At 41.5% G+C, this 23981-nt stretch overlaps 1 protein-coding gene across 6 annotated transcripts in view; it reads left to right on the top strand.

Annotated features, from left to right (window-relative positions):
- Positions 1-23981, top strand: part of mpp7a (membrane protein, palmitoylated 7a (MAGUK p55 subfamily member 7)) — a 174276-nt gene that overhangs the window by 140119 nt on the left and 10176 nt on the right. For all 6 annotated transcript variants that reach the window (XM_034862844.1, XM_034862841.1, XM_034862845.1 and 3 more), the window contains 5 exons: positions 4774-4944; positions 14998-15078; positions 18398-18491; positions 21005-21113; positions 23199-23342. In XM_034862844.1, coding sequence (XP_034718735.1) covers positions 4774-4944; positions 14998-15078; positions 18398-18491; positions 21005-21113; positions 23199-23342 — 599 coding nt within the window. The remainder of the gene's footprint in view (positions 1-4773; positions 4945-14997; positions 15079-18397; positions 18492-21004; positions 21114-23198; positions 23343-23981) is intronic.

The following is a 23981-nucleotide window of genomic DNA, read 5'->3' as shown; positions in this document are numbered from 1 at the left end:
TTTGTTTTCGAAATGACCCATCCCTTCACTTGGCTCAAGTCCCACCCAAAAAATCCATGTACTTGCATTGTGATATAAACACATAGGCAGAGTGACACATTACTAAAAAAGCCCAAAAGACACACACTGAACATCCAGAGAGGCAAATGAATGGATGGAGGGGGAAGAAAGTAGCTGAAAGTAGTAAAATGATATAAAAAATGAGTTCCTCAGGCTGCAGGTTCAGTAGTTGCAGATGTGCAGGAGCCAACACATTTGGATTAGTGAGTGTTTCCCCCATCTGTGTCCAAAGAGTGAAATGATGCGCATTTTTATGTGAGCCTACAGTTTGGTACAATAGGAGCAGGTTTATGCACTGGCTTGACGGTTCTTTTCCAGCAATAGCAACCAACCATTGTAGTTGTTTAAAGAGTCGGAAGAAAGACGTGGAATTTCCTTAACTGTTGCTTGGTTGTAGAGCATCTCCTCTGCCTTGGTACCTTTGGCATTCAGAGGCCCTTGTTGGCATGTTGAGAGTGGCTTCAAGGACTCCAGTAGAAGCAGAAGTACTTGTGTTTTTTTTTTTTTTTTTGCCAACACATAAGGCATCAGGCATCATTTTGAGATGAGACATTCCTGAGCCCAAAGAGCTGTGGGATAAGACAAAGGGAAAAAACAAATAGCACTTGACGCAAATGGACCTCTTACAGCCAGAGCTCTAGAGCACTATTCCACCATTTAAGCCTGTAACACTTGGGTTGGGTACCACTTTCCAAATGCTTTGTGCAGGGGCCGTGGAAACTACTCCCAAAATGTGTTCTCCCCAGATAGGAGTCTAATGAGTTCACCACCATTGACTGCTCCATGTACATATTTCACATGTCACACCAACAAAGTAGGTTGGTTGGCATGGCTGAAATGTGATTGAAACTTCAAGTGTCCAGAAGTTGGACCTAGTACTGTATTGTGAACTTGTCCAGAACTAGATGTTTGATCCAATCAAATATTCTAAGATCAGCCATGGAGCCCACTTTACTACTGTGCCATAATTATTTTTACAGAAGCCTGTTAACATTTCTTTGGAGGAAGCATTTGAAGGACACACACCTGTCTATCTGGATATGTTCCCTTCCTTACTTTCACTTGGTGTCTTCTCAGCATTCTCTTCTTCTCTCCTCTCTTGAGCCCTCTTCTTTCCTCTCTTAATTCCTCTCCTTGGGACCTTCTTGAAACTTTTGGAGGCGTTTTACAGTGCATGCTGGCCCACAGTGACATGGCTTAACTTCTGTTTTTATAATAATGTAAAATCTTCAGAAATCCAGGCATACTTTGCCTTGAAAGTCTAGCATTGCATTTGCATTATGCAAACACATGAAATTGGTGATAAATCAAGCAGAACAGACCTTCTGTCTAACGTAGGCTTTTGTATTTTGTCATTATGAGCAGCAACGCTCCTCTTCTTTTTATTCATTTTTGGGGTAATAATGGCTGACAGTATGGAAAGCGTCCACCACCTCACTCGCTGCCTACCATGGGAGCCGGTAATGCTCCCCACATTTTGTGCCCATGAACGGGACTAAGTGTTACAGCGTTTAACCACAGCATGCAGCATAGAGCCACAAGCTTAATACTCACTTAATCCCAAGCTGCCATGCCTGGTTAATTCCATAAATGTCATCGCCATTGGTCCAGCGGAGAGAGAAGGCCCCCTGCCCGGACAGCCAGGATGGCACTAGAGCTGTCAGCATGGTCTTCTGTATGTAGTCCACGGGCCTAAGTCAGCTGCCCTCACGGCACCAAGGCCTCGCAACAGGTGATTTCACTGGTAAACCTTTTCCTCTCAGCTTCACCGCATGTTTTCTTTCTCTGCACAAACTGAAGTTTGACTGGAGGGAAAATGTCATTTTTTATTCCTCTCTGTGTTGTCATCTCGCTGATCGCCTACACATGATGTCTGGAGGACCTGATGCCTGTATTGTTCTCAGGCTTCTCCTCTTTCAGACGCCCATTGGCAAATGCAGGACTTGAGTCTTTTTGAGTCATCTGTTATTTTTGTACGAACATTTGTCTTACTGTTCTGACCTTTTTCTTTCTACTGTTATACATGTGGGGGATTTGTAGCAATGCACACAATGTTACTGAGGGGGCAGTTTGTATTCACAGTTGGCGTTGGCCACATGGCGCTTTCTATACGCACATGCTGAATTTCCTACGTGGCTGTTAGATATTATCACACTGGAAAATAGACTTGAAGGACAGCTGGCGACTTTCAAGCAATTGTGTGTGTATGCCTGTGTGTGCGCGCAGTCACAGCTTGTGTTTACACTACGTTAAATATGCTCATCTTTTTTTCCTCCACTTTTTTCATGTTTCTGTTTCTGTGTGTGTGTGTGTGTGTGTGTGTGTGTGTGTGTGTGTGTGTGTGTGTATGTGTGTGTGTGTGTGCGCTAGTGGGAATTAGGCAAGGAAACTTTAACTCCATACCCCAAGACACACAACTCTTTTGCAGAAAAACACACCAGGCCACTGCCATTACCCAGCTCTCATTCCAGGGATATTCAAAACAGATACATTGCGAACAAATTTGATTTAACCTGTCAAAACATTAAGAGGTATTGGATCTCAGTGCCACACATATCATACATTCCTTTTCTACTAGTAACCTTATGCTTGGATTTTCCTGTGACAAACATGTTGGTGTTCCAACAAACCCAAGGCTTTTCATGACAAACAGGCAGGCTGTCTGGGTTTGAACAGGACTTGAATCATTCCTCAATTCTGGCTCAAATTAATTTCCATCCCCTCCGTCTAATTCAGTTGTGTCAGTGCTGAAGATGAGGTGGTTGTTGGGAGGTTTTGGTGAGGGATGGGGTGCTGCTGCACACTGCTTCACAACACTTTGATTTATTTACCCTTTGGCAACGCTAGAGGGGAGGGCAGGAGAATTCTCCATCATTATGTGGATGGAGCTGTCTAGGAAGGTTTAAGTGATCTTGAGAGGCACTAGATTACTGAGGGCCCCCCCGCAGCTGGATTTTTAACCATTGAGCCTCGCAATGAAACCCTGTGCACCTGTCTACCCTGTGGAAAGTAGAGGAGATTGCGTTTGGCCTTGTTAATTAGCCAGTGGTGTGTTTATATTTATGATAACTAGAGTGGGTTTTGGGGAAGAAAATTGACTCAATGGGATATCATTAACATTATACTTTTAATGTTGATTGTTATGATGTCAACCCTTGTGGATATTTGTTACCGTTTGATGTCATTACAGGAGAAATGTAGATGAGCTGGGTATGTTTTCCACTGTGTGGCAGAGGCTAGACTCCCTGGATGGGGGTAGGAGTAGGGGGTTGAGGGTGCTGAATGAGTAGATTAACCACAGGAGAAATGGCACAGACAACGTAAGCCACAACTTGCCCACAGTGGAACAAAGTCTGCCCTAAATGTTCAATGTAACACTATATGCAGGACTCAGGCGCGTGTGTACACTCATACGTATACATAAGCTCATGCAAAAACATTATTATTCTGCTCAAATGACTTACAGTGTGTTTCATTTGTAACTCACCATAGGTCCATAGCTCTATCTCTTATTTAGCGACTGTAAAAAAGCTGAGAAGAATGTCAACTCTCTCTCTGCTGCATGTATGCATAGTCCAACATTAGTTTGAAAATGTTGTGGAAAGTATTAAGAGGGCGGGTATCAGAACCTGTTTCAACGACCGATTCTTCTCCCCTGTCCCCTGTCATACAGCTCCGATCTTACATCATATTTTTGAGTTTCTGAGTTACTGATTAAAACCTAAAATAGTTAAAGAGAGGGCTATAAACAACCCCCGGCAGTAAGGAAATAGGATATTAGACATCCTGGGTTGTGGAGAAAAAAACTTGTTTTAGGTTTGACCAACATCTGACGTAAATATGAAAACGTAGTCCTCTAATTAGGTGTAAATGTGTCCTGTTATTCTGTTGTGGATTATCCGATCAAGGCGTGCACTCTCTTTAATCGGTCTGTTAAGAAGCCTTCATGATGGCAGTCCAAGGACACAGCACAACCTTTCCTTTGCGGCCATCAAAAACCACTAATTTATACCCACATACATAGACAGACACATACTTCACCACTATCTAAATTTGGAATGTGAATGAATAGCAAATCATAGCCTGACAGTTATCAACCTTCAACCAACTAGCAGTAAATTCACATACTGTAGCAGTCACTAACACAAAAAGAACATCTAGTTTCTTCCGTTTTACACGAATAACTCTCTAGTTCATAAGATTCAAGACAAAAAACAAGGATGAGTCATTCCTGCCTTACGTGAATGGGGAAAAGAGTTAATGATAAAACATCCAACAATGTTATATATAGCTTTTCACAAATGTAGAAGTCTTAACCAAGAGAGATATGTCTCCAAGAGATATGTGTATGCAGAAAAGCAGAACATTTAAATTCAAGTCACCAGGCGAAAATGTGAAGAAAGTGTTTGAGTGTGATATCCAAGAAAACAGTTTGGCCGAGTGTTACGCTTCACCTACAGCAAAGACAGCTGTCATAAAACTGAGCTGCGCACTACAATATGAGATTTTGGACATCAAGCTCTGGAGGTGTTTGCCAAGCCATGAAACAACCATAAATCGAATTGCACAGCTGCGGGCTGCATACAGTTGTGTCTGAATTTAGAAACCCTCACAGACACATACTGACACAAACATTTTTTTTAGCTATATTTTAGATTAATGTGTCTCTTTCTGTCTGCTTTGCCTTCCTCTCTTTTTCATCCCGACCTCCAGCTGGGTTCAGGAGAAGCTTCCGTCTGAGCAGGAAGGACAAGAAGACCAACAAGTCCATGTACGAGTGTAAGAAGAGTGAAATGTACGACATGGCTGATGTGCCCACTTATGAGGAGGTCACCCCTTACCGCAGGCAGAGTGGGGCTAAACACAGGCTGGTGGTTCTAGTAGGTAAGTAGAGAGCTTCAGTCCAAAAACGTTATCAAAAAATGCCCCTGTTGTCAAGCTCTGATGTAACTGCTTACCTTGCTTTTGCGGGTTTTGGTGGGAGGGGGTTCTATTGCTGTTAAACTTGGCACCGTAAATTTTAATAAAAATCCTCAACTCCCAGCATGGTGACACATACAGATCACAGAAAGGACTCTGTGACTCAGAGTTTTGCAGCCCCAGATGGCTTGGCCTTACCTTCTCACGACCCCCAACCAAGAAATGAGGTACTCACACACAGTCATCCTGGGCCTCTTTAATTTAGACTTGAAGCACTCAGAAGAATCAACAGCGCAGACCACCTAATAATCAGTCACATTTAGTTATTTCATTTACGCCACCTCACTCAATGTCCTTTAAATTCTTCAAGCTCATGGAATTGTTAACACTTGCCTCGGGGAGAGGTGTTACAAAGCCCTCCAAAGAACTTCATAATGTGCCAAGGTCTTGAAATGAATTTAGCGGTTTCTCATACTGTATTTGCGGTTGGAAGACAAGTGTTGCCAGTTAATGGTGGAACAATATGCTAAGCCAGGTGCAACAGTAAAGACTTTTTCAGGATCAACTGTACTATCATTGATCATTTTCACATTTTCCTTATTAGTTTTGTTACTTTTGTGACCAAAAAATTACAGGAATGTCGCAGACACCGATGGAACAAAACATTTCTGCCTCTTTTCCATTCATAAGGGAAGAGATACTCTCAAAAGTCAGGTCCAGCTTTCATCTATTCATTTCACATATTCTGACTGCAGTTTTTAAACATTAGTAAGACTAATCTAGGAATGAACACCACTGGCAACAAGGTCTCTCTTTTTTGTCTCACGCATGCTCTCTGCAGAGTTGTTCCTAGCCTGATTGACCAGGCCTTGGTTCACTTAAATAGACCTCACAGAGCATGGACTTCATCAGGCGTGTTGCTAATTAGCGAGCCCATTTTCCTGCCAGCATGTCACCTCCTTACACAGAGGATGCTGAACCTCTCCCACCTGTCATGCTAATGTAAATATTTTCAATTAACGTCCATAATTTGGAGGACAACCTATGGACAATTTCACACGCAATGAAGCGAAGGGCCAAGGAAAGATCTGCTTTAAGTTTCTCTGCCTCCCTCTCTCTTTCTTCCTCTCCCCGGAGTCTCTTAAGTTTTCTTATTCAAAATCTTTTCCTTTCCAATGCTTTTCTCTGTAACTGCTCTTTCCTTTTGCTGTTCAGGGGATGAGCTACTTTATTCCTCAATGTAAAGGCATGTTTTTTCGACTCTCATTTAATACATATACAACTAATCTATTTAAGCAATTGATAAATTGAACAAATTCATAAATTCAACAAGCCAAATCCCCACTTTCAACATGTACTCATTGTCATCCCAGCAATTGAGCTTTTACAGCACAAATGCAGTTTACAGTGATAACAATTCAGTTTTATTTTATTTTATCTATTTTATTTATAGTATCAAACCATAACAAAAGTTATCTCAAGACACTTTACAGATAGAGTAGGTCTAGACCCCACTCAATAATTTACAAAGACCCAACAATTCCAGTAATTCACCCAAGAGCAACCATTTAGTGCAACAGTAGTGAGGGAACACCTCCTTTTAGGGAGTTATCTGGGATAGACCCAGTCTCTTTGTAGGCGGTGTCTGACGGTGCCATTTGTGGGTGTGATGAAGAGTGGCATTAATAGTCACAATAAAGATAGTGTGACTGGAAATAGTAGTTGTAGTAGTTCATGGCATAGCAGGGCACTGCAGGGTATTATAGGGTTTAGCAGAGCATTGCAGGACATAGCAGCGCGTAGCAGGGCACTGTAGTTCATAGCAGGTTGTAGCGAAAAATGTTTTGCTGATAATTTGTTATTTGGCAGAGGTATGACAAAGTTTGTGTTTGGTAGCTAACTAGGAATATTTGTGTGGTCATAAAATGTGCATACTTTAATTTAGCAAAATTCTTTTGATAAGCTTTGGTCAGGTCCATCTGGACATGCTGCCTACTAGGTCTCGTGCAGATCAGACGCACGGCCTAGAAAGAGTTAAAAAAAGTTGGTCATTATACTTTGCGAAAAAATGGGCAAGCGGAAATGGCATAGCCTATATCATCTGATTCAGCCTGATTCCAGGAACATGTGGAAGTAAGGTTTTCTAATGTACAATGTGGAATGTTGGAGTTAAAGGCAAAAACACATTATAGGGACACGTAGTGGTCCAAACGTGTAATTTTTTGGTAGGTGAGGTCAATGACCCATTGTTCATCTACCCTGTAAATTTAAAGTGGTTCACATTAGTGTAAGTGTTAAATCCAAACGTGGGTCCCACAGGTCATGCACATTTTGACCAATCAGTACCTTACTGTAGGGGTGGCCTCAGGAGTGGACCAAGTTTGTACACTCCAGATTTAAAAAAATCAGCTGGGCCGTTAATGAGATATAAACCTTTTGTACTTGCTGCGCGACCTCGTGGCCAATTTCTGTTAAATGTGTGGGGGACCTCCAGAGGGTCATGGCAAACAAGAATCAAAAGTTTTGCGTTGATAGCATTTATTGTGGTCGAGAAATGGCAAAGTTGGTGTTTTCGTAGTTAGCATAGTTATGTGCAATTTGTATCCTATAAAATTATTTTGATAACGTTTTTTCAGGTTGATCCGGAGATACTATGTACCAAGTTTTGTGTAGATTGGTTGCACGGTCAAGGAAGAGTTCCACGAAGTAGATTTTTGATAAATCAGGGTGGGAGATTTAGCACCAAACACATTTTTTCTGGTATAGCGCACCTAGTGGTGGAAGTGGGTCAATTGTTGTGCCTCAGTTCTTTACAGTTTTGGACCAGTTCTAAAAATAACACCCCAACCATGTACGATTTAGGCTGTAGCAGGAGTTTTAGGCGGAGAAGAAAAAAAAGGGAAGATGAAGTGGGAAAAAATCCTTTAAACAATAGTGTTCCACAGCCCTGCTGTGTGAATCAATAAGTGTTGTAATTAGGGCCGGGCAAGTTAACGCGTTATTATTGCATTAACTAATTAATTAATTAACGGCAACAATTTTTTTATTGTGCGTTAACGCAGTTTTTATTATTTCTTTATTCTTGTAAAAGTGTGTTGCTCACACTCTTTGTAAATACTGCCAAGTTAAATTTTCTTATCACCGTACCAGCAAAGCATTCAACGAAACATACAGCGGCGCGAGGCTTCGGCAGTCTACGTTAGATGCAGCGTGGGGGTAAGTTTAGTTAAAGAAAGGCAAGAGACGCTATAGCGACGTGGATAGCTACAGACTGCAGTTAGCCCAGATAGTACGAATAGATACGAAAAAGGATCGCTGTTGCGAGCCATCTGCCTTTTGATCATGTCCCCTGCTTTGTGCACTGTCTCCAGCGTTCAATCACAGTGTCTCTGCGTAACAGTGCGTTTGACAATGTCCTTGCAAAGTGCAGAAAAGTTGTGGGGAACTCTGAACATTGCCCAGCAAGTGCTGCAGAGTTAGAGCAACAACAGAAGAACATGGACAGAAGGAGTCGCTTATGCAACACGTTCTAACCCGATAAAATTCATCTCTGGACATGATAAATACATTGTTTAAGTTGAGATGTACACTAAATATTTTAATTTAACTGCTACTTTATAAACAAAATGCTGGTAAGTTTTTGCAGAACAAGTGTTACGGCACTTTTGTTCATATTACAGAATATATTAAAAAAATTGCACTATATACACTACTTTTAAATTTCTAATTTTATTTTGCAATAAATCGCAATTAATCAGGGAAATTATGCGATTAATCGCGATTAAAATTTGTAATCGCTGCCAAGCTCTAGTTGTAATGTAATGTGCAAAATAAACGTTTTTTTGTGATCAATCATAATCGCACACACACACACACACACACACACACAGACACACGCACACACACACAGCCCTACTTCAGCTTGTCAATGATTCCTCATAAAGCAGAACATGGCAGTCAGATCGGCACACAGAAAAAGCGTCACCTAGTGGAAGAGCACTGGCACTCCAGGATCCAGCCAAGTCTCGGCAAAAGTACTCCACAGGTGGTAAAGCAGGCACACACATACTGAGAGGTTTATGCTGCTGGAACCAACGCAGGCATATAGGCTAACTCACCGTCCGACACCTGCACACTGGCTTGGATGCCAAGCGGAGAAGTGGCAGTTTGTGTTCAATTCCTCCACGCATGCCTTAAGGATGGCCTTGCTGACTGGCTAGCCTAGGCTAACAGAGCCAGCAAGAGATTGGCAAGTTGATTTTCAAATCCTGATGAGCGACTCATAGCCACATGCCATCCCCGTCCAATATCAACCACATAAAGCACAACTAATATTTGTAAAATAGAACAACCCACTCTAAATTTTCTGGAGCTGATAGAGAGGCGACTCAAGAGTTTCTGTGCCTTCTAGGAGGAGATAATTGCAGGTTTATACAGTAGTGCATGTGGGAAAATAGAACAGAACTGCTAGCTATAAACCAAAGTATGATAGCTTTCAGTATTGACTTCCACGCAGTGGATGTGCTAGCTGTGAACTTAGTCTTTAACCCCACATAATAAGATAATTAGCTAGCTAATTACATGCTCTCTCCATGTTAGCCGGACATGCTAACGACTGCAACCAATGTCATGTCTGCGCTCCTGTACTACTTGCAGACAGGACACAACCCTGCATGCCTGACATGACCTTAGCCCTGCACTTTTTCCGCTTCGCTCCAGCACAATGCCCCCATTATTTTTTAATATCAAACATGCCCCTCTCCCAAAGCTTTTCGGGAATGCCTCGAGGCCTTCATTAATGTGGAGGCAAAGGTCCACAGTACCCATTAATGAATGACCTGCTGCCCACCTCTTGCACAGAGTCTGAGATCGGTTTCAAAGACAAATCAAGATACTTATCTGGGTTTTCATACATTTTAAATCTGACCGCCAATAAAAGTATATATTTACATACTGCATGCATAGTTTGACAAAACCACTGATGGTTTTGAAAAAATATCTGATTATTTAACTTGACAAAATGGTGTGCTGATTTCCACATGTCCTTGTAACTTGACACACTGAACCTACAGTAAGATGAATTGAAAGCTTTTAGTATGGGGTTTAGTCCAAACATATTTCATATACACCAGTGCCTAAGTGAATGTTTATGTGGTATCCAAATATATAAAATTGGGACTCTATTTCAACTCCTGTTGAAAATGTAGTGGCAGTCCATTGTAAATGCTCTGCTGTGACCACATTGCACCACTGTCATCCTTTTAAATGTGGTAGCTTTAGGGCCAGCACTATGAGTAGTGCTGTAATATACCCTGCCCTGGATCCGATGCAGGCTGGGAGGTTTAAGGCTGGGTCGAGGCTCTGGGGCCCAAAAGTAGGGCCTTGCCGGGCCTGGCCTCGACCTCTTGGGACAGACTGCCAGCGATGTGCTCCATGCTTGGCCTGGAAGTTATCAAGCTCGAGATATTAAAAGCAACTTCTCTAATGAGTGCAGTAATGAAAAGTGACACTTTTACTGGAACAGCAATCTGCAAGGCCAGAAGTACCACGAGAGGGCCAGCAAGAGAGACAAATGGAGGGAGAGAAAAACACATAAACAAAATCTAATATGGCAGCTTAATCCAGAACATTTGAGGAGTTATGCCTTTTTTAATTGTGGTGTTCAAATCTATAAAGCTGCTGTTGTGTTGGGACATTGTTAAAGACAAACAATGCACAAAGAGGTGGCCTGTTTAGGGTCAGACGGTGGAACGGGACCACGGGACACAGCTTCTACTTGTAAAAAGACCTGGTGGTGGGTCTGTTGGGCCCCCTTGGCAGACGGTGGTACAGCTGGAATAAAGTTTAATTGCCATCTGAGGTATTCTGATGAAGATCTGCTGCCATGCATCATTGATATCACAAGTGGCAAGCAAGGGAGCGATGATACAAGGTGAAAATGGTTTTACGAGCGTGCAGAAGTGGGGCCGTTATTCATACCAAGGGTAGCAGAAATGGCTCTGCTGGTCCCCCATTGCCCAGGCTCTGACATCCTCGCTCAGATTCAAGCAAATAAGCTTGTGTAGAGGTTTGTGGCCTGCCGGGAGGACTGTCTGCACCACTGTGATAGGGCTCATAAAAGAGCCTCTTTTACGACGCTCTGCCACCTTCAGCACCTACAACAACATTGGTCCACGGCCTTGTTCAAACAGCACCGCTGCATTCCTCCCGCGCTTCCGAAACAAATTAAAAATGAACTCCATTTCCTCATCTTAATAAATCACCCAAGCTCTCAACCCCCAGGTTTTCTTGCTGAAAAACTCCCTCTCCCCAGCTAAGATTGATTGCTGTCTTTGCTTGGCCATGTGCTTGTTTATGAGAGACGCTAACCACAGAATGCCTCGCGCCGTTGGTCCAAAGAGCGTCGTGGTAGTTTTCTCTGTTTTCTTTTTTTTTCTCTTTCTGAATTCACAGTGTGAGTGCGCTGAGGAAACAGCTTTTATCACTTACAGCAGTCGCACAATAGGACTCAAACCATGTGTTACCGGGTGCCGAAGTAAAGGGAAAGCATAGGCTGTGAATTTGTCTGTGTGTGAAGGCTGCTAGTGTTCAGATATTATGCTTAAAAGAGCCTTCTTGTCCACACCAATTTATCAGGTTGTGGATCACTCCAGAAGCCTTCTGCTTTACACCAGAGGAAATGTAGAGGCGTTGGTCCTCTAGATAGCACGAGAGGAAACAGGAGCACCTTTTCTCTTAGAAATACAGAGCTTTTCTATTTCAACATTTTTTCCTTCCCTTTCCCTCGCTCTCCCTCTAATCCGCATTGCTGAGTGAACTCATTGTCCGTTTGTTTTAGATGAGCGGCCTGCTAAACACATTTGCCTGGAGAAATGAATTTCCAATAGGGTTTGATGCGATTGTAGTGCATGCCCAGAACTTCAGGCATGCGAGGAATCTCAAGCCCAGATCTAGCGCTGTCTCTAACTGTCCAGCCGCTGCAGAGCTGTGGTGAAACATTGAAATGCCAAGCCTTGTTACTCCAAAACTGAGTTCTTGTCCAGTTTGTTGAAGACATTAATGCCAGTCAGTTCAATTCATGATGATGTAACACCAGTATAACAACTGACGACTAAAATTCTGGAGAATGGCTTATAGAGACAAAGAGAAGAAAAAAAAACGAAGGCAAAGCCGTAAAAGAAGAGAGAACATTTGGATATTGATTCAGGGATTTCCATTAAACCAAAACCAGTGTAAACAAGGTTCTGGCATTATTTTTAGTGTTCGGGTGCTCAGCTTTTTGAGCCACAGATAAATAAATATACAATACTCCAATAACCTCTCCTGAGTCCCCTCTCCTACTCATTGGCTCAGTTTCCTCACAGGGGATATGATGGAAAGTCCAGCTGACTTGTGACAATATGGTACAGGAAAAGGCCTCCTTACCTCTAATGTGTACCTGTTTTGGAGGTTTGTTGTTCTGCCAAACTACAATGCTAGAAGAACTAGTTAAAAATTGCCAATAACTGTATTCTTATAGCTTTGTCATATTAAATCAGTTCTTTTTGTAGCACCCCGCTACTCCATATGCCTGCTGCATAAGAAATAACTAATTTTAGAGGGGAATGATGAGGTGTTTGGCTTTGTTTCTTTAAGGTAGCTACCACAAAGGTTTACCTATTTTGGGTTAATCCTTAGGGGTGGGAATCACCAGACGCCTCCCGATACGATATCATCGCGAAACATAAGACACAATACGATATTATAGCGATTTTAAACATATCGCAATATTCTGCGATATATTGCAATTTCTTACCTTTATTCCAACTTCAACTTTTTCCCAATTTCATATAATGTCCCCAAAAGGAAACGTTGTCAACATCTGTTTTATCTAAAGAGATGAATTTCTCTTTGTTAATCTCACTTCAATTTTATTGCTACAAAATGGGACAAACTGACCGACACTCATATGATAAAAGATCAATACTTGGCACCTGTGTATCGATACAGTATTGCCACTGAAAATAATGCGACACTATCCTGTTTTGATTTTTTGTCCCCACCCCCTATTAATCATATACTTCCCTAATAACATAACATACGCATCTATTGTGCTGTATTTAAATAACTGACCCCAGACAGCTCTTTAAAAGGAAGAGGTGTTGTTTACTGAAGGTTTGCTTAAATGCACAAAAACAAAAACATACCATAAAGTACCCTTTAAATAAGCTAATGGAAATATTCCTTACAATAATGTTACACAAAATGACTCCTTGCACTTTTTTCCCTTAAAACACTTAAAACTTACCGAGACTCTATTAGTGGGGCTGGGTATTGCTCAATACCGGTACTAATACCTTGACTTTGATTCCCGTTCCTAAACTATTTTTTTTCAATACCAGTATAATAATATCCATTTCAACAAATCCAAATTCCACCATCACACATGACGACACATGCCATTTTCTTATTGTTTTTTCAGCCCCTATTACGTGAGCCCCATCTCTGTGCGTACAGTAGAGTTTTGTAATGTGAGACAGCTAACACAGACAGCGACCATTATGAGATCTCGGTAGAAGCATGCTGCATGCTTATTGGCTCTCTGACACTGATGAGATTCACTCCTTAGCTATGGAAAGGTTTTGAAAACAAATGTTGCAGGCCTGATGGTTGCTCATGTGTTTGCTGTCAGTCCAGGAAACATGGCTCAAACACAAAAAACAAAACCAGACGCCTTCTCGGCAGGCAACACACCCCCATCCTCTCTGGTCTAAAATGGCATCCTTCGAATCAGCAACTCCCCGCCGTTAACTCCAGCTTTAGCCAGACACACTAGCACAACTTTTGATCTAAATACCTACTGTTTGACAGGAAAAGTGCAGCCTTGTCCACCACTACATCTTTGTCAGTTAACTTGGATCTTTTTCAAGCTATCGTAGTGTTTTTCAATGTGTCTCAGTGACTCCTCTTTTCTCAGCTTGCAATTCTCTCCACTTTCTTCTCGTATCTCCGCTCTTTTCTGCCTTACTGGACAAAGGGCTTTACAATTTGCCTTTTTATTCACCCAGTATCACACACGTTCATACACCTACAGTGGCTGGAGAAAGTTTACACAACTTATAACAGGCTTTTAAACTGGCCTTTAAAAATAAAAACGTTCCTGCCTCTATGGGAATTTAACATAGGGGGGTGTATACTTATGCTCCCTGTATTTTAAGTAAGAAAATGGAAAAAGAAAATTGGTGTCCTTAAAAGGTTAGATTTTCCTACACTTTTTGAATTAAGGCATTAAGATCAATTTCCAAAATATGTTTTTTTATTCCTCTTTTTAACCAACTTTAGAATGGGTGTGTTAACTTTCTTAAGCCAATGTATGTTGGGGTAGATGCAATGGACGGCGCTGGTCTACCATCATGATCAAGTGGGGACTCAGTGTTTTGCTTAAGGACACTTCAACATGCCGACAGAAGGAGCAAGGGATGGAACCGCCAACCCTGTGATTAAAGGATGATGAAAAATATTGTAACATAATGTAATATTTAAATATTTTTTATAACTGTAACTACTTCTTCTTCCATGTCCTTCATATTGATAATAAAACTAGTAATATATAAATGGGGACCAGGTACAGGTGTTGTTGTAATGTACTGTACTGTAATGCTATTACTATGCTGCTTGTGTTTTTTTTTAAGTCTCATTTGAGATTGTTTTTGAGTCCACCCGGTTCAGTGGAGAAGCAGTACTAAATATTTCACTTATGTATATTGATATATTAATTTTGATATTGTACGATAAAGCTGTTATATGCTAATGTTTAATTTATTTTATGTGACTATAGTCACATAAAAACATAATTTGTAAAGCCTCTTTTGGATTTAAAAAAAGCACCGGTGTTACTGATAACTTTAACAACGTCAATGTACAATAAGCAAAGAGTGGAAGACATTCATAATGGCAGCCTGTCTCTTTGGTAATTGGAGAGAGGTAGTCGTGGATTCTGTGACTTCTGTCATATTCACAATGTGTTTGTTTGTGCAGGACCCACAGGAGTTGGCTTGAATGAACTCAAGAGGAAACTGTTGATCTCAGACCCCCAGCACTTTAGTGTGACCATCCCACGTAAGTTCACTCAATTCGTTGAAGTAATCTCAAGTAACCCAATTGATTCCATTTGCCTTCTAATTTTTCCTCTCACATTGCTTTGTCTTATGTGTGAGTGTGTGTGGTACATTGTGTCCGCCTTTTACCAGACCATGGTTTTAGATCTGCCATTCAATGGCAAATAACTTATTTAATTTTCAATTTTTTAAAGATTATTCTTGGGGCATTTATAGGCCTTTATTTTATCATTGTGTTGTCAACATTTTTGTTGTTTTTTCCCCCCCAATGTCTAGGTCCATTTTTTGATGTTTTCTCACTTTTTTGACATTTTAGCAAGTTTTTCCAAAGTTTTTGAAACTGACTTCAAGGTTGTTTTTTTCATTGTTTTTGTCAGTTTTTCCAATATTCTTTATGCTTTCTTCCCCAATGTTTTGTTGCCTTGTTCAAAATTTCCGACCTCCCATATTTCTGGTTAAAAAATAAATCTTGGAAACGGGTCAAATTTGACCCCAGGACAACATGAGGGTAAAGGAAACACCTTCTTATTAAAAATGTTAGCTTATTCACTGAGTTAGACAGGTCGATACATACCCTTCTCATCTCTGGCTCACCCACCACTTGCCTAGCTTAGCCTAGCTTATCCCTTGCAGAAATGAAACCAGGGACATTACATGCTTCTTAACCACTAGGCCACCAGGACACCCAAGCGAAAACCATTATCACCAAGTCTTATTTCTATGTTCTATAAACATTTATGGCAGTAAGTGAACTCTCAGTATAAGTCATGTGGCCTAAGGACGACTTTCCATAAACATCAAGCTGCTCAGAAAGATAGACAAAGCATAAAAGATTGGTGGTGAGTAGCTGAGGACCCTTTTCAAACTTAAAAAACTGACACTAAAACTTGGTTGTCATGGGGATAAGTTGCCTCCCTCTCTACTCTCTACTTCTCAATCCATTTGTGCCCAAGAAGCCTCTTATACACCTGTCCACCAAGACAAACACGTTGGATACACATTCTGAGAGAAATGTAAGCGGACAAGATGGCAGACTACACAGTGCCCCAGTGCACCCCGTGAGATGTTAGCAACAAATCAAAATAATCACTTTAGATGTTTAGCTTACTGGTTCCAGTTTAGTTTTCACAGTGTGTGAGAGTGGTTGCGCTGTTGAGCGATGAATGTCCAGTCTGAGACACACACACACACACACAAAGGGAGCTGCCTGCCAGTGAGTAGCACCCTGGGCACGGCTGCTTCTCTCAAGGCCCAGGCGGTTGTTTCTCCTCCTGTGTAATTGTCAGCTTTTCACAGTCTGCCTGACAAGCTCCAAATGATGGAGGAAACTGGGTTTTTCTACCTCCTGAAGACATGCCATTCCACTGCTTCACGTATTGGCACGCGGCTACTCACACTCCTCTCTTTCACAGTTTATTTCTCACTTTCTTTCCATCTTTGTCTGTCTCTTTCCTCCACTGCCTCTTCCCTTTTTTCCCTTTTAAGGACCCAACGACAGCTCGCCGTAATTCTGAACACCATCCATCCACTGGCTCTCCAAGTCTTGCAAGTTTTTTTTTTTTTTTTTGCAGTTCTGAGATGTCACAAAGCCAGCACGTCGGGAGAAATAAATCTTTTTGATTTATACAATTAAGCAGGGCAGTGGCATTAGTAATTGCGTAGTTACCATCTGAGGCTTGGAGGGAAACGGCGACATGACTTTGAGGAAATATGAGGACGGCTGATATTAATTGCCGTGTTTGTTACATGTCGTGTGACATAATGGATGTGTACCAGTGAGGTCTGACACTAGAAATGTCCCTGATGTTAAAATCCCGTCTGTGGGGCCTTTTTTCCGCTAGGCATGTTAATTGTTTTCAAATGTGACCTGTTGTGCTGTGTTAAATAGAGCCCAGACAGCCTGATTCTGACCCATATAGAAGACGTATGGCACAAGTCCTGGCTCTCATTGAGAGGAAAGAGACTTGGAAAGTATCTTGTCTCCCTCTTTTTTTATGTTTGACTTCTGCCAATGGACACATGGATGTGTATAACACTTTCTGTTGTTTCGGATTAAGCCCGAAAGCGTTACATCTTTTTGTTAATTTGAAAACCGGAGCTTTGGAGACCACCAGCTTGTGGCCACGGTTGAGTTTTTTTTTTCTCTCTCCCGCTCTGCTTGTCGCTGTAAAATGTAAACCAGCCGTCTAAAAAACACAAGGAGCATTGCAATAAGCCATTAGAGTAGGGGGTTAAACATTTTGATTCCAATCCAAGTTTACTGATATTTTCCATGATTTGGGATTGAACGGATACACATTCTTTTGTTGTACTGTAATTATTTTCTGCGCCACAAAACATATGCCAAAATAATGGATTGTGTTAGTCTAACTACCGAGAGGCTGTTTGGCTGTGGCTGACACATTTCTGAATGGGAGGTATAAATATATGTTATCTTATGACAAGGCTGTTTTGGCCTTCCTCACATGTTTTTCCTACTGTTGTCTGGGGCTGACAACAGAAAGTCATTGATCTTCTTCAGTGTCCTCTCCACTACAGTAGGATTTATGGCTGTCTTTTCTTTTCAAGCAAGTGACATAATAATAATAATAAATCACACCATTGGTTTTCCATGAACCCTGTAGATCAGTCTGGACCCTATAAAGGAAAGGCACAGCCTCAGCACATGCTTACAAAAAGAACAACTCGGAGGAGAGTGAAGCAGAGCTTGGTAGTTTTGGTTACAGGTGATAAAAGTTTAACAGTTTGTTTTGGAGCTGGTTGGAGTGTCTGACGAGTGTACCCTCTCCCCTCTGACCTTTGGAGGACTCCTGAAAGGAGCCGGAGTGTGCGTCGACTCCTTGACCCTTACAAGCTCTTCCAGCGCTGCTTGCTCACGTTCCCCTCTTGTGCCGCCGCCCCAACTGCCAATTTTACAGCGAGGCTTTATGTTTTATGGCCAAGTAAATGTAGAGACTTGATGTTAATGAGAGCTCCAAAACTCAATTACCTTACAGAGGCTACACTGGCGGCTAACGCTACGGCTTCTGTTTCTACAGGCCCTGCAGCCGCATTACAAGAGACAAATTTAATAAGACACAGTAAACCTCTGCTGAATGTCACTTAAGTGTCTGACTTTAGTCCTGCAGCACTACAGGTTGTGTATTTTATAGTGCTATTACACAATAATATATACAAGGGTTGGCATGGCCCAGTGTGCTGTGTTTCAGACTTCCAGCGAAGTTAATAAGGGGCTCGGTTTAGATGCTTTTAGCCCCAACAGTGAGTCAGACAGTCTGGGTTTGAGGTAATCACTCCATCTTTTCGCCTCTCCCTTTTAGACACAAGTCGGGCTAAGAAGAACCAGGAGAGCGACGGAGTGGAGTACCACTTCATCTCCAGACATCTCTTTGAGACGGACATCCACAATAACAAGTAGGCAACACTCTCTCTGGTATAAGTAAAGAAAAAAGAATAATGACTGACCCAACAAACTTTCATATTTTACCTTTGTACGGTGGACATGGACTACAGACATTCATGATGTCAAACAACTTATAAACTTTAAAACGTATAACTTTCCTCTGCTGCTATGTGGGCAATTTACAATTAAGATGGAACACACAGTAAAGTTTAAACAAGTTCATTTCAGGTCACACAACTCTTCTTCCCTATTCAGTGGCTATTCCACTCTATTAAAAATATATCAGTATAATTTTGTATGAAGACACTTAATTTCTTCACTTAAAACACCTGAACAAATGTGCAAGTTCTCTTAGATCTTTTCTATGTTTCTTTTTCCAAAACAAAAGCACTTGTTTCAAGACATGTCTTTAGTAAAATATAATTTGTTGAATTGTAATTGCATTGTTAGACCTTCTTTCACAGCGCTGTGGAGGAGGGTCTTGCAAGTCCACACACCATTCTGGTGGAAGAAAACCGTGCTCTGGTTTATTAGCCTCTCTTGTGTGTCTCTCTGTGTGTCTCTGTTTGTGTGTGTGTGTTTTAATATCCCCTGGACTTTTTTCCCTGTAGAAACTTTATTCCCATAACATTTTTTTTTTTTAAATGCTATTTCAGTCAATTAAATTGTGACTTTAATGTTCATATTTGATAAGCTGGAACTAGCAAATTAGATGGAATGACATATGTCCCAATCGCATGAAGGCTTTTATTTTGTTTTCTTTTTGCTATGTCCAAGTTTAACGAATAAAATTGTTTTTAGATGTGCAATTTGAGTTCCGTCACTCTAATAAAAAACAACAGAATCCCTGTTAACCTGTGCTCTTGACCACTAGAGGCACTGCGACAGTCTGACTGGTCCAGTACTTGCTGCTGTTCAAAGACAGCCTCCCTGCTGTCGTCTGTGTGTCTCTTTAACTGAGTGTGAGCTGGTGTTGACAGGGCCGGGCCCTGTGTTGGTAACAGATCTCCAGACAGTGGCCCCAAGGTCTCCTGTCTCTGCTTCCTTCTTTCCTGAGGCGCTCTTTGCGAATGCAGCCACACCACGGCCCGCCTTGACATTTGTGGCCAACAAATTGAAATGCAAGTTGTAATAGTCACAAGAATGATTGATGTCTTTCTGCTGGTCTCACACAAGCTTGAAGGGGGGGGGGGGGGGGGGGGGGGGGGGGGGGGGGGGGGGGGGGGGGGGGGTATACTGTAGGGTGCACATACAAAACATTTATGCACGCAAACACACACATATGACATAGAGGGAAGCCTGTGGTGGTGAGGGCATAGTGTCAGAGCATGTAGACAGAAGAAGTGAAAGGGGGTGCTGTATATTTAGGCCATGCTGCGGTGTAGGTCGAGGCATGCAATGTTTTTCAGGGAGTTGGAGGGGTGAGTGACGGAGCTGTGATGTGGGATGGATGCGTGGGACACTCCACGCTGAAATTACAAGGCAGCAAAGTAGACGAGGAGTGAGATGAACTTGTTTGCGTTATGCCTCATTGCAGGCAGCAGAAACAATGCAGAAATAAAAGGGTCCACAACAACGTGTGTTTAGCTTGAACAACTTTCCCAAGGGAAGCCCTGTTCCGTGTCAAAATGGCAACAATTCATACTCTCAACATAGCCAAACCTCCACAACACTGGCACGCCTTCCTGTAATCTATATACCTTCCACCTCTGACGACAAACAGCGCTAAATGCTGCAAGGTGTGAGCTTTTTCAACACAGGCTTCTGTAAGCTCTTAAATCAATTTCCCATAACCAAATATGAGGTTTGTAAGCCTCCTTTAAAAAAAAACACACAAAAAAAGGCTCAGTAAAACTTTCTTACATGGGCAATTACCATAAAATTCTTTTTAAATGGCATCAGTCACACAGAGGCAGTCATTCTGCCCGTTGCTCGTCCTATTAGCTTCAAATTCGTTCCACTCTTCTCGCTGCCCTTTTTCCTCGTTGTTTTTAGCTAAAAATACACCGGTGGATTTTTCCTCATGACAGCTGATTGGTGTGGAAGGGGAAAGATTATCTGGTGGAGAAGTGTTTTGTTTGCTTGCGCCCAGGCAGTTGCTTGCTGGGCTAAAATCCGAATGGATTAAACGAGGGAAGGTTGTGGCATTCAGGGGCTTTGTGGTGTTTCTGGAACAAACAGGTGTTACTAATTGAACTAGTTGCATGGGAGATTATTTAAAAACACGCTCTTCCAAACCGTCTGGTTTTCAAATTCAGCTAGAGAATGCTATCTTCAGATCTGTCAGCAGTTGAAAGAGTAATCCTCCTGTCTCTGTGGATTTGTAGGGTTTTTATATATCATTATTCCTAAAATAAATCTCAAGAGTGTGCTGACACAGTCAACCAGATTAGGACGAGATTCTAATGTTACTTCGAAAGGGACATTAGTGTTGCATTAGACACTAATCCCTGCACAGAAAATGGTGTTTTCTTACTTAACAATCTTCTCATCTCTTCTCTCTTTCAATTTATTTGCCTCTCAGGTTCATTGAGTATGGCGAGTACAAAGGGAATTACTACGGAACAAGTCTAGACTCGATACGCTCCGTCCTCGCCAAGAACAAAGTGTGCTTATTGGATGTCCAGCCTCATGTGAGTGACACAAACCCTTTCTCTCTATCTTATTTGAACCTTACCATCCCACACTTGCCTGTATTTTTAATTTTTTCGCAACATTGCCCCTACCTACCTCAGAAACAGATCTCCCTGGCTTTCTTGAGGCCTTGGCCGTACACTTGGTTAACAAAGTGGGTTTTAAAGGGGGCATTTTCAGGGAGCAGTAACCGCTAATTACCTCTATTTGAAGATTTCCTCTTTGGCTTATATCTTGAGTGGTGGCGATCAGACCCTACATAAATGTCCGGTTTGTCGCTGACCCTGAGCAAACCTCTGAGCGGGATTCCCATTAGTCCAGGGTCGGGATCGTCCAGCTGCTGCCCCATCAGCTGCCCCATCAGCTCTTTTGTTTCGTTTGTTTTTCCTCAGTGGATAATGACAGGCACAAATACATCATTATATAGATTAGCCTGGCAGGTTCTCAAACCACCCTGGTCTGAGCAGCAATGAGAGTCAGCCCCAGAGCCCTCGGCTACAGAGGGCAGATGTGTTCTTCTAAAAGAACCACATGCACTACACAACCAGAGGCAAACTTTTTGGCTTCTTTTTGGCCTTTTAACTTTTTAACCCTCTGAGCCCGAGACACTCGCCCACGAGTGCAAACAGCACCTCTGATTCATAGTTTAATAATTAATGAACCATACAAGCGATTGGCTTACCAATGGTTGCGTTTGAAAGGTAACGAGCTAGCGGTTACAGAGCGGTTCCTGGTCCTTCTAGCCTCTACAGGGGATTTACTATCCAGTCTGGAACTTCCAGCTTTTTTAGGGGTTGTTGAGCTTTAAATCCCAACCTTTACATCCAAGATATATTCACTTTATGTCCATAATTCATTGCGTTTTGGCTCATTTATGCCGCTAGCTTGCTGCTCCGTGTCTCCTCTCTGTGTGTGTACGGAAAAAAAGGAAGCAGCCTGCCCATATATGGGAGACCACAACATTCAAAGAGTATGGAAGCTGAAAGATGCCAATACTCCCAGTCAAACTGGCTATTATGCAATCAAAGATACTATAGTGATAATAATAAGATATCTACTGTTTTATAGAGCATAATGACCTCACTGGTTTAAGATTTGGCATATATTTATATTAGATATTAGATATTTGGCCTCACTGGTTATAGATTTGGCGTATATTTATATCATATAATATACATTTGGGCCTTTTTTGAAGAAATGTAAATAGTATATGCTTTATATGAGTTATAATGTTTATTATGTTTATTTTTGCATTTAGGATAACTGTTTTGGACACACACATGCTTTTGTAGCATTGCTGTGGGTGTAATATCAATAAATATGACATTATTATGTTGATTATTGGCATAAATAAATGTCATGAGGGCCAAAGCGTCTGGACTTTTTTGGAAAAAATGTATGTATTTTGTCATCTGTATAAGTTAGAATTATTATTTCTTCACAGTGTGACTCCCAAGACGTATCAGAAGTGTTTTAGATAGTAAAATGGCTTAGGTTTTACTTATCTGTCTGTGATATCAATACATGTCTGGAAGATTCATGTTCCGTTTTATTTATTTATTTGTCTTCAAGGTCCTACAACCATTTTTAATATTCAAGTGACCTCATTGCAACCCAAATATTCTAATAACCCAGTTTTTCGTGAAATAAATGATGTTCATATCTTGACTGTAGACAACAAGGTTGATGTTTTACAAGCTTTTATATAAAATAAATTCAGACAGAAAATGAACTGTAAAAATGGCCTCAGGGCTCAGAAGGTTAAAATGCAACAACCCATTGTCAGGAAATGTGACTAATTAGCCAGAGTGGTTTGAACAATCCTTCCTTTAATCATCCCATTACCCCTGACAAGTGCAATCCCTTGGGGGGGGGTCCCAGCCTCTAGTTTGGAAGCATCTGCATTAAAGTGATTTGATTACTGATTTGTCCTCTCTTTATCCACTTCATGATTAGAAGGTTGATAAATGTTTATTAAATTACTTTAACATTCCAATTTCATTGCTGTCCTCTGTTGTTGCTCAATAGTGACATCTCCATTGCTTTTAAATTCCTTTTTTTTTTTTCTCCCTCTCTTTTTAAAGACCCTAAAGCACCTGCGGACGGCAGAGTTTAAACCCTTTATAGTGTTGGTGAAGCCTCCTACGATCGAGAGGTTGAGGGAGACCAGACAGAATGGCAAAATCCTGTCTGGCAAGGACGACAAGGGTTCTGCCAAGTCATTCATGGTAAGAGATCAACGTTTATTTCTCCCTCTGGATCAGACATTTATCAACATAATATGTTGTTTAGAGTGTTTTAAGTTGCTTAAAGTACCATGTGGGTACTATTTAGACTATGACAGGAAATCAATTGGATATACATTTCAGTGGGTAGCCTGGCTGGTGCTCCCAAACTGCATGATATTTGTAAATGCTTTTCAGATGAGATTAAGTTAAATAAAAGTTTAATGACCCCTGTGAGGAAATTGGATCACTACAGAAGAAAACAACAGGATACTGCTAATAGGATATACATTAAGTAAGGATAAAGGGAAATATTGCCAGGGAGCAAATCAAGTTTTATCGTCCAAAATTGTCATCGTGCAATGACTATAAGATGCTGACATCAATCCAAGTCAATGTGTTACGGTGTAGAAAGACACACCACAGATTAGCAGCTAGAAGAAATAACAGAAACACTATCTGCACCCTGTGGTGTGTGTGTGTGTTTGTGTGTGTGTGTGTGTGTGTGTGTGTGTGTGTATGTGAGAATGATGAGGTCAACCCTTACACGCCTTTATCCCAGGCTGACGCAGATGAACTCAATTAGCCAGTGTTCGGTGCTGCTGTGAAGTTGCCTGGCGGGGGAGCATGGGCGGGGGTGGG

The sequence above is a fragment of the Etheostoma cragini genome, chromosome 22 (genome assembly GCF_013103735.1).
Source record: "Etheostoma cragini isolate CJK2018 chromosome 22, CSU_Ecrag_1.0, whole genome shotgun sequence".
Taxonomy (NCBI): Eukaryota; Metazoa; Chordata; class Actinopteri; order Perciformes; family Percidae; genus Etheostoma; species Etheostoma cragini.
This window is presented reverse-complemented; position numbering and strand designations above follow the sequence as displayed.